This window comes from Xylona heveae (assembly GCF_001619985.1).
Source record: "Xylona heveae TC161 unplaced genomic scaffold L228scaffold_3, whole genome shotgun sequence".
NCBI lineage: Eukaryota > Fungi > Ascomycota > Xylonomycetes > Xylonales > Xylonaceae > Xylona > Xylona heveae.
In genome coordinates this window covers 1,449,713-1,467,084 of record NW_017264195.1, presented here as the reverse complement: position 1 = coordinate 1,467,084, position 17,372 = coordinate 1,449,713, and the positions used below count along the sequence as shown (strand labels likewise).

Sequence of the window (17,372 nt, the reverse complement as noted above, 5' to 3'; positions counted from 1 at the left end):
CAAGATACAAGACAGACGAGCAGGCTGGCGTTTCTAAGGGGGGATTCTGCAATGCATAGGGTATAGGGGAGCATACCCTGGGATTCATTATCAGCATTATTAGCATTACTTCTTGGTGGCTGGCATGCATACATGGCATACATGCGCTCTATTTTCGGTGCATTGTATTGCATTGCATCACATTAAAATTTCAATTTCCTTCCTCCTTTTTTCCCTTGGTTTCTTCTTTTTTCTTGTCCCCCTCCACCTCCTTTGAAAAGTACCTTGTGTGGTTTCATCTTCCATGCTGCGTGCTAACGTAGTATACGCAACATAACAATTCTTTGCTGTGTATTGATATTATCATTATTAGCACTTGCATTACTGCTATTAGAACACGACTTTGGACAACTTTATTGGACATTGCTCCTTTTGCTGCATTGGCTGCCGCCGTTGGATTTGGTACCACCTCCCTCATTCTACGAGCGCAAGGGACGAAGATATTATTGTACCATGTTGATTTCAAAGACTTTCCGTATGCAATGCACATGAAAGACAAAGCATAAGACGATACGTGTAGAGTGCGAATTAAAGTAGTGGTAGAAAGAGGGAGAGAGGAAATAGAATTCATTGCTCGCGAGGCTTTTGGGATCTTGATATTGTAAAAACAATTGAGTGGATAAGTTAGGTAGTTTGGCTGGATCGAATCAGAACGCCCTGCATACATATACAGATAAAACTACTATGTGTTCCTCCTTTGTCCTACACCCTTCACTTTTGCATCACGAGCGCTCGCAAGACGTGCTCGCTCGCCTCGTCTCGCTTTGCCCCTGCCCGCAGCTCAGGTCGAGCCGCATATCGACGGCACGGGTTTCGCCCTGCGGTAGATATAACTCGATACACAAGTCAACTGGAGTAAACAAATCTTCCAATATCTCAAAACGTTCCTGGCAGAACGCGAGCAGCTCCCCCAACCAAGCAACAAGATCAGAACTGAAAAGGTTGAAATAGAAAAAAAAACAAAAATGGTATCTGCGCCCACTGAGCCCCACGCTACTGGTTGGTGTTTGCACGCCCCCCGTTTTTTTCCGTCCCGTGAAACGGTATGGATGTCGAACAATGTGCTTGTTTGGGCGAGGCTTTTACTTCATCTGCTTGGCGACACGGTCCTCGAGGGTCTTGACGTAGCCTTCTATGCGCTGGACGGCGGATTGAAGGTTCTATTCATTGCGCAAAGTTAGTTTATGAGGACTTTCAAAACGCATGCGGATGTAGCGTTGTGTGACTTGTGTTCTGTAACTGCGCAGAGAAGGAGCAGCAGGGCGTTCAATGTAATGAAGTAAGGAAATACAGCGGGTGGCAAGTGTAGAGGGAAAGGAGATTGAGAAGACGAGGACGAGGAAAACGTACGTAAATGTCCTCTTGCAGCAGGTCATTGGAAACCTTATACTCGTTCAAAACGTAAAAGTACATGCCTGCGCCAGCAGCGAGAGAGCCGAACAAGAAGCCGAAGAGACTGCGAACATTAGCTCTCGTCCCCAATCCTAATCCTTATGCGCATTTCGGGAGATCGGCTCTCTTGGAAAAGGATCGTCTGGAGCGATAAGTCTTCAACGGGGTAAAAAGAAGCAGAGTGAAGATAGGGAAGCAGAATATGCCCCACGTCAGCGACAGCAGAGCATGGGGATCAATTCCGATCATCACAATGGGGGCTCATTGCCGGATAAGCTCTACATGAGCTCACCCGAAAATGCCGAGGGGGGCTCGAATCGAAAAAGGGTCCAATGGCTTCGTAAAAGCCGACAATAAAATCTTCCCGGATAAAGGACACTTACCCTCCTCTGAAAGCGCCGACGGGCTTTCTCACGGGCAGAGCACCGCTAGGCGTCTGCAATCGTCGTGCGCTCGTGGACAAGGCTCGTGAGCCGTAACCTCCTCTTGAGAGCACAGTGCGCATTATCGCGTTGGGTACCATGATTGGGGATCTTGTGATTGAGGAGAGAAAAACGAAGAGACGGGCTTCTCCTGTGAGAGTCGTGTCTCTGAGAGAAAGGAAGAAGAGGAGAGAATGACTCTGGATGGGCAATTGAGGCTTTGAGGATCGCAGGTCCGACTGGTCGTGTGTCGCTCTGCTTTTGCTGGGGGTTGGAGGGAAGAGAAGTACGTAGTGCGTGAGCGAGAGACAGAGAGTTGGAGCGTGACGTTGGGAGAAGGTACAGGAGTCACTAACTGTAGCTTGGTAGCTTGCAGGTATCTCGGGCCGGTGGGGACTTTTGTCTGCGCAAAGCGCCGAGTGCAGCGATCTTGTACAAGAATCCCTATATTTTCCTCAAATACTATTTTATCTCCCTTACGACGAACAGAGAAGCCGTGCGGCCCGGCTGGCATACAGCAATTAGGTTTAGAATCAGTCTCATCTAGAATCATTTGCTTTGGCTGACGGAATAGTTATGTTACTTGTGATCCCTCACCCGAATTCCCCCCCCTCGTTCGAGCTTTGCCGAGCTTGCTTCTACGTGAGGGGGAAAACCAAACGTTGCTTTCCCTTTTGCCGGCTTAGTCTCTGACCATATCACTTGGGGGGCAAAAGAGGCCCCTCTTAGTCGATGGCAAATTATTGTGGCAGCTGATCTCTCCATGGAAGTGCTAGTTGCAGAAGAATACAGTGATAATTCTATCATCCATCAGACTGTTTGATTATTTGTCTCTTCTCTGATTTGTTTGTTATTTCTGTCCCAAACGGGAGAGCTCTTTGGCGCCAATCCCAAAGTGGAAATCATGATCAGGTTATTCTCGGATGATGTAATGATCTATTTACACCACCCAATTTCACTAAATTGCGTTAACAGGTCTGGTAATTCCACGCAACACGTCTCTGCGCGTAGAGACGCGATTGTTCGCGACTCCCCAGGACCCTGAGGGCAGATACACATATCCGATTCATGCCCATTGAAACACATTAGAACCATACTATTTACCCAATAACTCTTTCGTCTTTGTGCAATTGACCCTGATAATTGAGTACCGAGACTGCACTCCTCAACCTGACGTCCTATCTTTTCTTTAGGACCTTCTAGCCGTTTATCTCAACCATCACACGTACTCCCACGGGCATTGTACTACCAATTCATTCTAAACCCTCCGAGACATTATTCCTGAGACTCAGACATGGCCACGTCGTCGCTCAAGCGCAAGGCAATTGACCTCGCTGCCGCCGAGGCCAAGAAACCAAAAGCCAACGCCAGCATCACCTCCTTCTTCGGCCCGCCAAAACCCGTGGCATCGACGTCCTCGACCAATCCTGCCACAGCTCCATCAGCACCACCTGTTGCAAAATTCGAGAAGGATAAATGGCTTGAGAAGCTGACTGTTGAGCAAAAAGACTTGCTGAAACTCGAAATCGAGACTCTGCATGAGAGCTGGCTAGCCCATTTAAAGGACGAAGTCCTGAGCAAGGAATTCCTTGACCTTAAGCGGTTTCTCAAACGCGAGGGCGAGAGTGGGAAGAAGGTCTTCCCGCCTTTCGAGGACGTTTATTCTTGGTGAGGCTTTAATTTTCACCTCTACTATATTCCAGATCATGCCTAGACAGTATCTAACAATGACCACCAAGGTCCCGCCACACGCCTCTGCACACTGTCAAATGCGTCGTGGTAGGCCAAGACCCCTACCACAACTATAACCAGGCGCATGGCCTAGCATTTTCCACACGTCCTCCGACCCCGGCCCCACCGTCTCTCAAGAACATTTATATTGCGCTGAAGAAGGATTACCCGGGGTTCCAACCCCCGCCGAAGAACGGAGGCCTTTTGACCCCTTGGGCAGACCGCGGCGTCTTGCTGCTGAATACGTGTCTGACCGTACGTGCACACGAGGCAAATAGCCATGCGAACCGCGGCTGGGAAAGATTTACCCAAAAGGTCATTGATACTGTGGCCAAAGTGCGCACTCGCGGAGTTGTTTTTCTCGCCTGGGGCACCCCGGCCGGCAAGAGAGTAGCCAAGATTGATAAAAAGAGACATTGTGTATTGCAGAGCGTGCATCCGAGTCCATTGAGCGCCTCCAGGGGATTTGTAAGTCGTCTTTGCTCTGTTGAGCTTCTGTTTCAATTCTCCTCCTTCTCCCACCAGTCCCATTGACCTTTAATACTTGACGAAACACTCGCGCAATTAAAGCTAACGACGCATCTAGTTTGATTGCGGCCACTTCAAAAAGACCAACGAATGGCTTCGCGAGAGATATGGCCCCGAGGCAGAGATCAATTGGGACTTGAACGTTGCGCCGGAAGAAGCGGGCGTTTAAAACTCACCATTTAGATCACGACATTCATAGAAACATTTTCTTCCGGTATCCTTCTCCTTCTTGGTCAATTTTATATCATTTTCATTAGACAATAGTTGAGCGCATACAAGTGCTTTTTCGGTATATTCTGATCAAGTATCATGTGTCATTCTTCCTCTCGGTGCTGTTTTCTTTTTTCCCTTCCGCTTCTCGGACTCAGATTCTCGTGCAGGACGAGGCGCTGATCAATTATTCCTATTTTCTGTGCCACCTTTTCGGATCATGGATGTTCAAATCCTTTAATTCATCAAGAGCAAATATTAATATTGTTAACCTTCCAAATCAAACGAAGCGCAATACAGAGAACGCTTTCTTTCTTAACATGTATCAGCCGTAAAGACGTGGCTCAACATCATTTGAGCATACGCCTGCGGTTAAAAGCCACGCTTAAGAGAAGTAAATAAGGGTATCATTGCAAATTTAGATGACAATCGAAATATTCGGTAGTCCTATGACCGTAAATATCACTGACCAATGACCATGATCACTGATCATCCCGTCGCGCACCGCAGACACCGCACCGTCCGCAGTCTCCAGCATTAACGTACTCGCTGCGTCCATCACCACTGTTACCACCACGACACGCGACGCTCTTGCATCGCCAGTGGTCAGCTACTTTGTCCAAGTCGAGAACATGTGCGCAGGCAAGACAGGTGAGGCTGTTGATTGGGTTGGAGAGGGAACATATTGGGCACGATCTTGTTGTTACATCGTCATCGTCATCGCCGCCGCCGCCGCCCCTGTCGTTTACTTCTTGTTCTGCCTTTATTGACTCTGATGTTGGCTCGTTCGGGCTTTTTGACGACGATGAAGATGATGACTTTGCCCGCGGCAAAAGGAAAGAAGATAAGGATGGTGCAGCTGAAGTAGATAAGTCTGATGAGACTAAAGTAGAAGAAGGAGCTGCAGCTGGAGGAATAGAAGCCAGCTTCTTATTGACAATATTCTCATCCCCTGCCTCCTTCTTAATCTGTCTCGTTCGATCTCTCTCCTGGACAGCGCGACTAGCATCGCGCTCGAGATATCGATCGAGATTGACCTGTCGCAACTCGCGCATCTCCGCGCGGACATCTGCATTGTCGCCGTCTTCTTCCTCGCAGACCTTGATTAATCCGTGGCCATGAGAGTCGAGTAATTTCGTTCCATTCCAATCAAGTGCGTCTTCTCCTTCTTCCTCTTTTATCAGCACGCCCTCTCCATCCTCATCATCCTCATCATCGAGGTCACTCTCCTCGTCATCCTCCTCTTCCTTCTTCACAAATTCTTTTCGTTTCTGCTCTTCTTCTTCTTCCTCCTCTTCCTCGCGCTTAACCTGCTGACCGAACCTCTTCAACGCCGCCGCGGCACGCAATTCTCTTCCTCTCGCACTGTTCGCTACTCTGGGTTTGCCTTTTACTATTTTCCCTGCCTCCAAGTCGATTCTAGCATCTTCATCATTGCCGAGTGTTTTGCCATTGATGCCAAACTTTTTCGCGATTCTGCGCTGCTTTTTCTCCGCATACGTCAACTCCTTCCCATCATTTCCTTTCCCTCCTGCAGCCCTCCCCCTTCTACGCTTCCGTCTTCGGGAACGATACGTTCCGCCGCAAAGACTGTGCGGCATGGTTTCAGTCTCTGGGACTGCAACCGCATGGTGTCCATCTTCCGCTACGGTTTGGCCCCGCGACCACATTCCTTCTCCCGTGAAATTCTTTGTCCATAATCCGCGTAGCTCGTCGGCGTATTGGTTCCGAACTTTCCAAAAGGCCCCGGAATGATTCATTTGTACGCAGTGCGCGAGTTCGTGCATCATGACCATCTGCACGTACCGGAACGGTAGCCAGTGGCCTGTGTATGGGGCTTTGAGAACAAGCTGAATGACTTCCCCGGCGTTGAAGTTGCGTCCGACGAATTCCATGTTGGGCTCGTATTCCTCGAGAGTCATGATCGATAGGTGGTGGGTCCGCATGATAGGTACACATATGGCTGCGATTCGCTCAAGGTAGTCTTGCGCGAGAGCCTTGTCGGGCCCCTCGAGTGGCTTGATGAATATGATTCGCTCATTGGGAGGAAGGCGCCGCGCGTTGAGGCGCTGGATGCCAATGGGCATCTTGAGCAGTGAGAGGGTGGCGGCGGCAAGAAAGCGCGAGGGTTGGAGCTGGAGATTTAGTTTGGAAGGAACATGAAGAGAGGGAAGTAATCGAGAGAATCTCTGCACCTATCCGGGGTCTAATAAGGAATGATCAAATGAAAGACAAGTGAAATTAAGGTGTAGGAGCATTGGGATGCGGTCTATAAACTTTAGAATGAAGCCTGGCTTCGAGGTCGCGCCTTATCGATAAGGGTTTGTTGCGGGTCCAAGTGCCGCATGGCTGAAAGCTTCGAGACACAACACGGAGTTATAATTCATAATTCAGCAACAGCTCAGAATTTAGCGTGCTAATAGAAATTTGAGGGATATTTAATGATACTTTTATCTTTTTGCAAATTATTAGTCCTCAAAGACACAAATGACGTAAATAAACATCGTGAGATGCATGATTGTCCCTTCGCCATCTATCCTTTTTCCATTCCTATCTTACAAGCCCGTGAGTAGAGACAGATAAAACGAAGAGATATCTCGAAAAGAGAATTAAAAACGATTCCAACCAACGCCGCGCCAATGATTAAAGTACAATATGAATATGAAAGCGTCGTTGTATCCGCAAATGCAAAAAAAGGGCAAAGTGGAAGATGAAAAAAAAAGAAGATATTAATAAATTTGGACCTCAAAGAGCAGCCGTAGCGTGCTATTTAGAGGTTGTTTCGTTCCTCCCGCCGTTCATTGATATCCCGCGCAATGCGCTTGCTGATCTCGTAACTGCTTATCATGATGGCACATGAAGGCGCCACCTTCAGGCAGCGTGGCATCCAACCTCTAAACAGAGCCCCCGCGCCTTCTTCTCTGAAAATATGCCACAAAAACTTGAGCATTGGAAGTTCCTCTGGGCGTACAGCATTGGATGCAGCAGTGGTTGCAGCGTCTCCAGTATGTCGAAGGACCTGCTGTCTCGTCTTGCCCACATCAAATGGCGTTGTGATGAGCGCGGCAAATGCACCAGACGCCGCACCAGCAATGAAGCTGTCAACAAAGGTGGCAGTATGGTTCTCCTGACTCTGCGTGGGGAAATGGGCTTGCAAGGGTGATCCGAGACTCTCGACCTCATGTCCCCTGGATTGTTCGCGCATTGCGACCAGTTCCTTACGAACCGCTTCATATCCCCACCAATAAAGACCAGAAAACGGCACATCACGCCAAAGAGTTAACACAACTCCTCTCCACAGCGAGCCATAGCCTTGCCTGTGTACCATCTCACTAAGGCTTTTGATCGTTTCGCGAAAGTGGTTCGTTGTCGAATCTGAAGGAGTGGCCTGTAATCTGGTTCGGAACATCTCAATCGGGCTAACAGCAAAGGCTGCGCCAATGCGAGCAACACTTCCTGCTACCAGGGGAAGGTATGGTTCGGAAACGCGATTTCGTAGAGGACTGTGCTTGGAGAATCTGAGAGAATCATAGCCGGTAAAATAGATGACATTGGCGGGTATTGCCATGAGCAATGTCGGGCTCAAGCCTCTCCAGAGGGTCGTGATGCCCTCATTGCGAGCTATCTTTTTGAGTCCGTCAAAGGTGGACGTGAAAGTCTTGCGTTGAACGTCTTCGACCGCGCAATCAGCGGCGGCGGCCTTTACACTTTCTACGCTTGGTCCGGCCAAACAGAACTGCGTATTGTTGTTTATCCAGAAGACTTCTCGGCAGCAGGCAGTGACACCCAGATTTGGCGGGAGTTTGTTTGATGATGAGGGGAGGTCAATGTGAGAGAGATTTCGGAGAGTGGTGATTGGGGAGGGAGTCATCTGTGACTGTAAACGGACACGGACAACGTCCAAGGGAGTCACTGGGAAGCTCAATGTCAGCAAATATCGCGGCAGGAGCTCAAACACTTTATCCTGGAGCAATTACATACCTAGTAATGAGGTCAGAAGACTGCCTGATACTGCAGAGACCATCTTTTGTCCGATGGAAACGGGAACTTCATCGGAAGACGTATCCGAAGGCTTCGTTACCTTCGCAGGGGGCGCATTGGTGCCCGCCATCCTATCGTACGCCTGTTCCAAAGATAATCCAGCGTGGACATTGGGATCCGTGACAAAGCCGTCTGATTGTGGTGATTGCAAGTCAAAAGCCGACATTGGCTTGGCCGAGGCCACAGAGGCAAATTATCTGATGGCGGCAGGACGAGTGAGAGAGCGGCAATAATGAAGTCACCGCAGCAGATTTGCTGAATGCATGTCAAACGGAAAAAAAGAAATGCAAAAGTCAAAGCGGGTTCTAGGAACGTGGTCTTTCGCAGTAGTGGATGACGGGTAGGGAGTAATTTATTCTTCAGTGGTGATGTCGCCCTGCCAGAAGTTTCCGGAGATTCCTTGAGCTTAGAACCGAAGTTTGCTCCACTCGGTCATTGGGTCGGATCTGATAACAATCAAGCGAGATGTCTAGGCCCTGAAAATGAAAGACGTCAGTCATTTCTTTTACGCCATCGATGACTCAGAATGGAGGCTAAATCACCCAGATAGGAAATTATTATCAGATAAAGCTGATCTCCCGGATAAGCAACTAACCTCGACCTTCTCCACCACCATTGAACAATGGTCATGTTGATTACGAGGATGGCGAGCGGCATATCATTATTTAAATCACAGCTGCTTTTTTTGAATCACTAAATATCTGTTGTATAATACATTCATGATTACTTTATTATATATACTTTTTCCCCACCGCCACCTGATCTTGAGATCCATGCTATAATGGACGGCGAGTCCAATCCTGAGCTCGAGTCTTTCCGTCAGAAATGGCGCGACGAAGTCTCAGCTCGTACTAGACAAACAGGAGGCAGAAGAGGTCAGACTGCTATTACAAGAAATCAAAATTTTCCGGCAGCGGAAACCTTTGCGAGTTCATCTGCATCCCGATCGGGACCAAGGATACCGCCTCTTCCCACCGAGAACCGCGACTATGCCAACGAAAAGGGCGAAGACGAGGTGGATCCTAAAGCATACCATGACTTGGAAGTTAAAAGACAGGGTGGGAGAAAGCTTTCGGATGCTGGCAAGAGGATCCAAGAAAATTGGCAACCGCAATCTGCCTTGGAGCACTATGAAAAGGCTGTTGAAAGAGAAACACAGGGTGTCCTTGGAGATAGTTTGAGCTTGTATAGAAAGGCGTTCAGAGTAGGTTTTCTTGATCTCACTGGGAGACTATTTCACATCACCATCTAACAACTATTTGTAAAAAGCTTGATTCGAGCGTCGATAAAGCCTACAAGAATAAACATTTCCCACCGTCGGCTTTCCCGCCAAAGCCGGCCAACAAAGCATCATCGACGCCCACTGCCGCCGCGGCAGTGCCACGCGCCGCTCAGGATTCGACTCACGGCCTTCCTGCATCGATCTCAGAGCTCATCTCGGGATTTTCTGGCCTCTCGATACCCGCAGAGCCACCACCAACTGACGCCTCACCTCCCCCACCTTGCCCGATTGCAGCCATACCTGAAGAAGTGCTGGTGGAAATACTTGTCCACGCTGCTGTGACTGATGTTGCAACACTTTCAATGCTAGCACGAGTGTGCAAACGATTAGCTTACCTGGTTGGCACCGAAGAGCGCATTTGGAAACGCGTATGTTGTGGAGACAAATTTGGGTTTCCCGCGATGCATTACGACTGGCAGTGCACTATCCTCGGTGAACCTTACATCGGTGAGGGCGACCAATTACTTGGTCCCGGAGATTTCCCGGAAAAACACGATGGTACGGGCTTTGTAGGAACGGATCCGCTTACGCTTTCGCTGCTCCACGAGACTTATGCTTCTTCCTGGAGACTTATGTTCCGTTCTCGGCCACGTATACGGTTTAATGGATGCTATATTAGCACTGTGAACTATCTTCGCCCTGGTTCAGCGTCACCAATGCAATTAACCTGGAACACCCCTATTCATATTGTTACCTACTATCGGTATTTGCGATTTTTCCGTGATGGGACGGCAATCAGCCTCCTTACCACTGCAGAGCCAATTGATGTTGTTCATCACTTAGTGAAAGAAAACCTACATAAAAATCACACTGGTAACTTGCCTTCGGCTGTGATGAAACCAGCCCTTCGAGGCCGTTGGAGACTTTCTGGACCTGCCAGCAAGTCTTCCACCGAAGAGGAAGAAGAGGAGGGTGATTTGCATGTCGAGACAGAAGGTGTCGATCCCAAATACATGTACAGAATGCAATTTGCAATGCGCAGCGGTGGGCGCGGGGCTCGAAACAATAAGCTGGCCTGGAAAGGCTATTGGAGTTATAACAGGCTGACGGATGACTGGGGCGAATTTGGATTGCGCAATGATCGTGCGTATGTTTGGAGCAGGGTCAAAAGCTATGGCATGGGATATTAGTAGCTCTGGCGCGCAAAAGCTTCTTACGCCATGGTTCGCGATAAATATGAAGGTACATGAATTGGGATCGTAAATGACGATTATTTATTCCTGTACATATCTGCAATACATTTTGAGCAAATTCTATGCGGATAAACTCAAAGAGTGCCTTGCTCCCTCGGCCTCACAGGTTATGAATGTGGCTGGGCTAGTTATCATCTCGGGGCCAATGAAATCATAACGTTTGAAGGCGGTGAGAGCTCGTCTGCACAGGGTAACAGCAGGTGGCAAAACAGTAGACCAGCAGGGTACCGTCGGCCAAACACACCAAGAAACATTTCAGAAAGTTTGAACGGCTAACTGGAAGTGAGCGAAGTCAGCGATATAGGATGCCTTTCGTTGAAGTTGTCCCAAATTCCTCGTCCTCTAACGCTGCTCCTGGCTGGGCGTACGTCCCCGATACAGGATTTGATCCATCAAAAGCACCCATACAGCCCTCCAGCGGCCGCAAGCGCGCCGCCCGAGAGGTCAACTTTGGCGGAAGAGATAATACTGCGCGACAGAATAATGCTATTGCCAAACACTTAGCAGAGCTAGACAAGGATAATTACCATGATGTTCAGATACCGGTACCTGTTCGCCAGAGAGATGCCGCCGGCAGGGGTAAGATAAATCACATCTCAATATTAAATGCAGTCAAACATGAGAGAGTTGACGGGCTAAAACGTTCAACAGCATCTAAAGGCAAAGTTACGCAGGCCGTACGAAGGATTCTAATGTCTCAGAAGTCATTTGCCAATCATCTAGGAGATGAAGAGGCAGCACTTGCCAACCAGACGGGCCCAATCTCCGCGATCGAAGCCCCTCCGGCAAAGCTCACAAAGACTTCATCCTCTCGTGGAAAACGTGCTTCAACATCAGCTTCAGTTGAGCCTAACTCCGCTCAAGTTACCCCGGGCGTACAATGTCAGCTTCCCGCGTCAGCTGTGACGACCCCGCCTTCGCCAGAAGAGAGCGATCCTTTACTTAAATCCATCGTCCCTTCACCTCCATCACCGGAAGAAATCTCGGCTCTGGTATCGGCCCCTCCGCTCACTTATAATGCTGCTCGCGTCAATCCATCTGATTCGGATTTACCACAGCGTTACTTCTGCGAAATCTGTGGGTATTGGGGAAGAGTACGATGCTTGAAGTGTGGCACAAGGGTCTGTGGGTTAGAATGCAAGGGCATACATGATGAAGGAAGATGCTTGAGATTCTACGCCTAAAGCAGAGATGAGATAGTATACAGATGTCTTTGCATGGATCACACTCGAGCCTATGTTGCCACAGTGAGAAAGTCGTTTCTCTGGCAATCTCTAGAGGTTTAGACAGCGGGACCAACCCAAAGCTAGCTTTGTTTGCTTCTTGGAAAATGAGCTGTCTTAAAATACCTCATACTCATTCAGCGCGCCATGGTCTCTCTCCATGCCTGCCTCTCACGGGACCTATAGCTTTGCCGCTCTTGCCAAAGGGTAAACAGCCAGCTTTAAGCTCCTTGCTGTAATCCGTCGAGACGCATTCCATCCTCTTGAGGAATTGAATGCTAGCATTCGGGATGTCATATCTTGTACCTTCAGATCGACCTTGCAAGCTCTGATATGAGTTTTAGAGCAATGCTAGAATCTAGGGTTGCAGCATGGTGTCCGAGGATTGTTTCGACCGGCAATGAAAATTGCTTAAATCCGTGTCAGTCATCTGATCAGAAATCCAGCTTTCAAATTATAGCTGGAATTGGAATGAAAGTTCGACAAACGATAAGCCACTTTGATTTGCCACGCTTTAAGGGAACTGATGGGAGGATGTGATAGAACAGTCCATAAGCTAAGCTCGGCCACGTTCTTTCCTTTTGCTAGCATGAACACGCAAATTGGTTCACATTTTCGCTCACCTCCTAGCTCGTCTATCGCTGGTAAAGGTAATCACGAGCATTTGTCCCCTCAAATCTAGCATTTCATGAGCATTTTCAATTTGTCGAAAGGCCTGGTCGCCCCTCGTGACTACCAAAAAAGAGATGGCGGAAAAGCGTGGATGCTACAATTATGACAGCCCACTGAAGGCGCCCTCATAATTGTTCTTCCATGATGCTGCTCAGAGACCTCAGTTTGTCTAATCATTTCCCCCTCAATGGCGTCTCCTCAGCTCTCAAACAATGATTCCAGCCGATCTGCTATCAGCAGCCAAAAGGGAGTACAAGATGGAAACTCTCCGCTTCCACTTCTTGGGATACCCGGGGAAACGGTCCCACCTCCATCTCCTGGTGTGCTCAGGATGCTTAAAACCACGACAGAGCTTGGAGATATCGAATCATTAGCTATGTATGGGAAGAACCACACCCATAAAGTCTCACAATTTCCTCGAGAACCCCGATCACTGCCCAAAATGCCGCGTCCTGCTGGGGGAAATGTCTATGCTCCTCGCCCCTACTCTCCCTCCAGCGCACCTACGTATCCTGTTTCCCAGCGAACGACACCGTCCAGTCAAGGTTCGTCTCATAATACCGGCAAAAGAGGTCAAAAATTCTCCCGCGTCCAGAGCAGACATCGCCGTAGATCTTACTCATTGACGCAGGCCCCAAAATCACAAACTGGGAACAGAGGATATAGTAACCTTGTCTATCCTGGCAAATACAGTGGGCCGATTCGCCCCCGCCATCTTCTCGGCCGTCCAACCCAACTCGAACGCTTCGGGTACCGTCCCTCTTCGCCCTCTCTCAGCGAATTTACAGCTTCTTCTCAGAAGACAAGGAACTTTCCTGATGGTAAAGCGACCCACAAAGGCTTGACAGGTGCGGCACTGCCAATTCAGAGACAAGCTCCTGGCGGAAACAAGCACTTTGGAGTGTCACGGATACCAAGGCTAGTTAAGGGAGCAACGCAATATGAGAAGTTTAGACCTCTCCCACAGCCGTATATAAGGTCTACGGCTCGCCATGAGGTTGCTTTCTATGAATCCAGCCGGTACCATCCTGTCAACGCTCGATCCGTTGAACCCGTAGGCTTTCTACTCGCTCATGATAATGTTGTACCACCCCCGCTCTTCTATGATTACAGCGAGCGCTTCGAAGAAGACCGCCGATATCTGACGGGTATGTCGACACCTTCATACACCTCAGGATCTGCTGATCAAGCCGTCGACGAGAGTAAAACGTCAAGCACCTCGGAAAGGGTATACTGTGACAGTGAGGAGAGCTCACCGGTGGCAGAATTGTCAGCAGAGAAAATCGAGTCATCAGAAGAAGAGCAAGCTGATTTCTTGGCAAGCTCGGCCTATTTGAGCGCCCTTTTATCTGAAAATGATAATGATGTTGAATCAAAGAAAATTGAAATTGAGGAGCCAATACAGACAAAAGAAGCTGCTCAGAAAACGTCCAACTCAGATGCAAAGCCTACCTCTAGGTCTGACCTAGGCGAAAGGCGCCGTCAATGGAGGCGTCGGCAGGCTCTTTCCCATTTGCCTCGGCTGGAAAGAGGTCGTCTATTTAGTCAAGCCTCGTCTCAGGGATCTTGTTCCATGCGGCGACCGAAATCATCAATCTCCTGGCATGAAGAAGACCGAAATGCAATCACTTGGGCAAATCTGGAGCAGCTGACGAGGCGAAGTCGCTCAGTTTCCAAGCCGTATTGGAGGCTGCCATCAGTAGATATACTTCAATTGAAGGACCGGCGACGTCCATCAGAAGCTGGGGAGCTAATCCACCTACGACCCCGGAGTTCATCTAAAGCTTCGACGGCGAAACGCGTATCATTTGACGTACCGCTCTGTCGTCCGCACTTCCAGGAGGATGAAAACTTGGACGACCCGATATTGTCCAGGAAGCTAGGATTTGCTCATACGAGCCGAAGTGCTCTCGATCCCACCAAAGCTGAGAGCGATCCGGTTTCAGGAATTGCGAAGGCCACACTGGATGCCGAGAAATCCTCCCTTGTCCAACGGGGATCAAACAATGCATTGCGGTCAAACGAGATGGACGATCATTCAGAAACACAAAAACCAACATTTTATGCACTAGAGAATGCGATATGTAAAGTAAATGCGTCACATTCACGGATCGAGGAAAATAATAAAGTGAAGGAAATCCCGAGCCTACAAGACACCTTAAGCTCACCGCCACCTGTTTCTTGTGCAGCAGCTCCAGTAACCTTAACAACACACTCATCCACTACGCCTGAAACAGGCTTTATTGCTGTGCCGCAGCAGCTGGAGGAAAGTGCTCAAATGCCATTTGCGGCCGAGCTAGTTGCCAAAATGGAGGCGACACTCCGAAGTTGTGAACCGTCCGCCGACATCATTGGTGAACGGAGTCGAGGGGACGCTACGAACAGCCTTTCATCAATTGACGTACGATCCAATTCGCCACCGGAGTCTCGGCCTTGGAATCTCGATGAAAGCTATCCTTGGAGCTCTGACGGACCGACCATGGAAGTAACTCTCTCAGCGCCAAGCCCAGTGTCAAAGCCCAGAGATGAACAGCCAAAAGAGAAAAGCAAAGTAGTAAGATCAGCGGCTTCAACAGATGATGTTTTTCGACAGCATAGAAGAGATCTATCTCGCCCTCACACCTCGGATCAGGAAATGCCAACTTTAATGGAGTTTTTGAGGAGCAACGCTGCAGATGAGAGCCCGCAGAACTTTAGTCTCTTTGAAAATTTCCAGAGGAGGCTTGCCCTAAACAGCTCAGATGCAGACACTATATCCAGTGGAGGAGCATGGGGGACGCTCGGAAGGCCCGTCAGTCGAGCTCACAGTCCAGGTGATCGCTATCCTACCACTGGCTTGGCGGCTCCTTCACCGCCGCTCAACATAGAAGACGTTCGCAGTTTCTTCTCGGACGATAGCTCACAAATCGAACCTAGAAATAGTCTAAAAAAGAGAATTACTCACCTTCGAGCGAAGCTACCAACTTCCAGATCCCAATCTACAGACGACATTCGAGGATATGACCGCACGAATACTCTTCTTCATCCTCTAGCGTCAAGGTCTTCTGCTGGTGCCGCAACAACTGGCCATGGCCCAGTAACAATCATGTACGCGTACGATGGCACAGTCGGCATGTCGAATGTTGAATACAGAGCCAAAAAGGCGATTGGGCGTTTGAAGTTTTGGTGGCACCGAGGTGGGGAGATTGTTCGTGAGCTTCGAGGCACAAAGTCCAGGCCGATGGATAACAACATGTTGCTGGACATGGGAGCCTGATAAAGACTCCTATGAAACAATGTTATGAGCTCTCACTCAATGATCGGACGTAACAGCGGGCTGATCAAGCTCTCCGGGCAGTGGGCAACTAATGAGTATGATTTTGATGTCATGTAAGAGGACGTGCGAGTCCATGTCAACTGGGATGAGCCATGAATTTACGATGGGATGGATGGTAACGTATCATACGATGAACACATTGCACAGCGTCAATGTTATGCGCATCTATCATTATTGTCGCTGTCCTACATGTTCTCTTTTTCCAAGCTTCTCCTGCCCCAACGACTGAGCGTACATTCCGTGTCATTTATAATGACATTGTGCAAATAGCTAATTACGTTTCGCCTTCATTTGCTTCCTATCATCTCGGCTATACAGTCTTGCTACGAGCTAGATGGCTATATATCAGAGCTCTAAAATAAATCATAATTATTGACGATAGGAGATTATACCTTATTTGACCTTTCGCTTGCATTATTACGACTCGCATGAGATGATGCACTCTTACTTTTCTGTTTCCCCTTGGTGGCTTCCTTTTTCTTTTCTTTTTTTCTTTTCTAATTTATTTGCATATCATGGTATTTTCCCAAGGAAACCTATAGATGCGACATGAGAAAGAGAACCCAAATTAAAATTAAAAAAATAATAAAATAAAATAAACTAAAAGAAAAATATACAACAGCGGGGATTCGCTGGTCGTCATCGACCCAACTACTAGTCCGCCGATCTGAGGCTTATGTATGGCAGAGCGGACGGGATGCCCAGTTCTCCTCAGTCTATGGTCGTATGTAACAGATTTGAGCTTTAGAATGGTATACACTAGTTCTGGTTTCGATAGTTGGATAGCCTATTTTGTCATTTTACGCCTGTCGCATTACGGAAAATCTTTTTTAGGCCCTCAATTATTCCCCTTAGAGTCTTATAATGTCGCTGCAAGTCTAGATGGCTTCGAGATGGTCGGTTTGGTGCATGATGCCGGACGTAGCGCTAAACGGTTGGCTACCTGCGAGAATGTCGCCAGGGCGGCAGTGCCCGATAGGCCCGACCATATCAGTTTATGAATCGTTTCCCAATATTGATCTACGATTCAGTCGGGAAATTAAAAAGCGCTTCATATTGGATATAAACTAATCGAAGTTAGGTTCTTGACGATCGCCTCGTAGCTTCTCGCTGGATATTTATCTCATTTATGAAAGAGAGTCGAATTTATTACAACTTGCTCAGATTATTTCTGGCTTTGGTATAGGCAAGATTATCATTGGGAAAGAATTATTAAACGGAGTGATGCGGTTCAATTTAGTTAAGAGCTTCAACTAATCTTGGTTGAAAGTTTCGGCGGTCGGCGAGAAGTCCCGTTTTGGGCTCGACTTGTACAGTACCTCG

The 17,372-nt window shown here is 48.4% G+C and overlaps 8 protein-coding genes across 8 annotated transcripts; 4 read left to right on the top strand and 4 right to left on the bottom strand.

Moving 5' to 3' along the window:
* Positions 1-1,121: 1,121 nt before the first annotated feature.
* Positions 1,122-1,954, bottom strand: L228DRAFT_237326 (hypothetical protein; the record flags this gene model as incomplete). The annotated part of the gene is made up of 3 exons (XM_018330921.1): positions 1,122-1,199; positions 1,390-1,495; positions 1,815-1,954. The coding sequence occupies 3 exons, from the start codon at positions 1,952-1,954 to the stop codon at positions 1,122-1,124; spliced, it is 324 nt and encodes a 107-aa protein (XP_018189943.1).
* L228DRAFT_95481 (hypothetical protein) lies at positions 1,852-2,597 on the bottom strand. Its single transcript, XM_018337006.1, has one exon. It carries the CDS (start codon positions 2,404-2,406, stop codon positions 1,936-1,938), a length of 471 nt encoding a protein of 156 aa, XP_018189942.1. The 5' UTR covers positions 2,407-2,597; the 3' UTR covers positions 1,852-1,935.
* A 92-nt stretch (positions 2,598-2,689) lies between these two features.
* Positions 2,690-4,622, top strand: L228DRAFT_245310 (uracil-DNA glycosylase). Its single transcript, XM_018332130.1, has 3 exons — positions 2,690-3,521; positions 3,593-4,052; positions 4,171-4,622. Exons 1-3 carry the CDS (start codon positions 3,148-3,150, stop codon positions 4,279-4,281), a joined length of 945 nt encoding a protein of 314 aa, XP_018189941.1. The 5' UTR covers positions 2,690-3,147; the 3' UTR covers positions 4,282-4,622.
* Positions 4,623-4,804: 182 nt separating this feature from the next.
* On the bottom strand, positions 4,805-6,409 carry L228DRAFT_266728 (WLM-domain-containing protein; the record flags this gene model as incomplete). The annotated part of the gene is made up of 1 exon (XM_018334902.1): positions 4,805-6,409. One exon carries the CDS (start codon positions 6,407-6,409, stop codon positions 4,805-4,807), a length of 1,605 nt encoding a protein of 534 aa, XP_018189940.1.
* Positions 6,410-6,733: 324 nt separating this feature from the next.
* L228DRAFT_245308 (mitochondrial carrier) lies at positions 6,734-8,737 on the bottom strand. Its single transcript, XM_018332129.1, has 2 exons — positions 8,304-8,737; positions 6,734-8,234 (listed from the first exon to the last, which is right to left on the bottom strand). Exons 1-2 carry the CDS (start codon positions 8,527-8,529, stop codon positions 7,093-7,095), a joined length of 1,368 nt encoding a protein of 455 aa, XP_018189939.1. The 5' UTR covers positions 8,530-8,737; the 3' UTR covers positions 6,734-7,092.
* A 245-nt stretch (positions 8,738-8,982) lies between these two features.
* On the top strand, positions 8,983-11,011 carry L228DRAFT_245307 (hypothetical protein). The gene is made up of 2 exons (XM_018332128.1): positions 8,983-9,567; positions 9,633-11,011. The coding sequence occupies exons 1-2, from the start codon at positions 9,145-9,147 to the stop codon at positions 10,773-10,775; spliced, it is 1,566 nt and encodes a 521-aa protein (XP_018189938.1). The 5' UTR covers positions 8,983-9,144; the 3' UTR covers positions 10,776-11,011.
* Positions 11,012-11,488: 477 nt separating this feature from the next.
* Positions 11,489-12,208, top strand: L228DRAFT_95403 (hypothetical protein). The gene has a single exon (XM_018337005.1). It carries the CDS (start codon positions 11,531-11,533, stop codon positions 12,020-12,022), a length of 492 nt encoding a protein of 163 aa, XP_018189937.1. The 5' UTR covers positions 11,489-11,530; the 3' UTR covers positions 12,023-12,208.
* A 712-nt stretch (positions 12,209-12,920) lies between these two features.
* L228DRAFT_266725 (hypothetical protein) lies at positions 12,921-15,989 on the top strand (the record flags this gene model as incomplete). The annotated part of the gene is made up of 1 exon (XM_018334901.1): positions 12,921-15,989. The coding sequence occupies one exon, from the start codon at positions 12,921-12,923 to the stop codon at positions 15,987-15,989; it is 3,069 nt and encodes a 1,022-aa protein (XP_018189936.1).
* Between the last annotated feature and the right edge of the window lie 1,383 nt (positions 15,990-17,372).

Coding starts and splice junctions, on each gene's coding strand:
- L228DRAFT_245310 (XM_018332130.1), top strand. CDS start 3,148: ATGGCCACGTCGTCGCTCAAGCGCAAGGCAATTGACCTCGCTGCCGCC. Junction 3,522..3,592: donor TTCGAGGACGTTTATTCTTG/GTGAGGCTTTAA, acceptor ATGACCACCAAG/GTCCCGCCACACGCCTCTGC. Junction 4,053..4,170: donor TGAGCGCCTCCAGGGGATTT/GTAAGTCGTCTT, acceptor CGACGCATCTAG/TTTGATTGCGGCCACTTCAA.
- L228DRAFT_245307 (XM_018332128.1), top strand. CDS start 9,145: ATGGACGGCGAGTCCAATCCTGAGCTCGAGTCTTTCCGTCAGAAATGG. Junction 9,568..9,632: donor TGTATAGAAAGGCGTTCAGA/GTAGGTTTTCTT, acceptor ATTTGTAAAAAG/CTTGATTCGAGCGTCGATAA.
- L228DRAFT_245308 (XM_018332129.1), bottom strand. CDS start 8,529: ATGTCGGCTTTTGACTTGCAATCACCACAATCAGACGGCTTTGTCACG. Junction 8,235..8,303: donor TCTTCTGACCTCATTACTAG/GTATGTAATTGC, acceptor TGAGCTTCCCAG/TGACTCCCTTGGACGTTGTC.
- L228DRAFT_95403 (XM_018337005.1), top strand. CDS start 11,531: ATGTCTCAGAAGTCATTTGCCAATCATCTAGGAGATGAAGAGGCAGCA.
- L228DRAFT_95481 (XM_018337006.1), bottom strand. CDS start 2,406: ATGATTCTAGATGAGACTGATTCTAAACCTAATTGCTGTATGCCAGCC.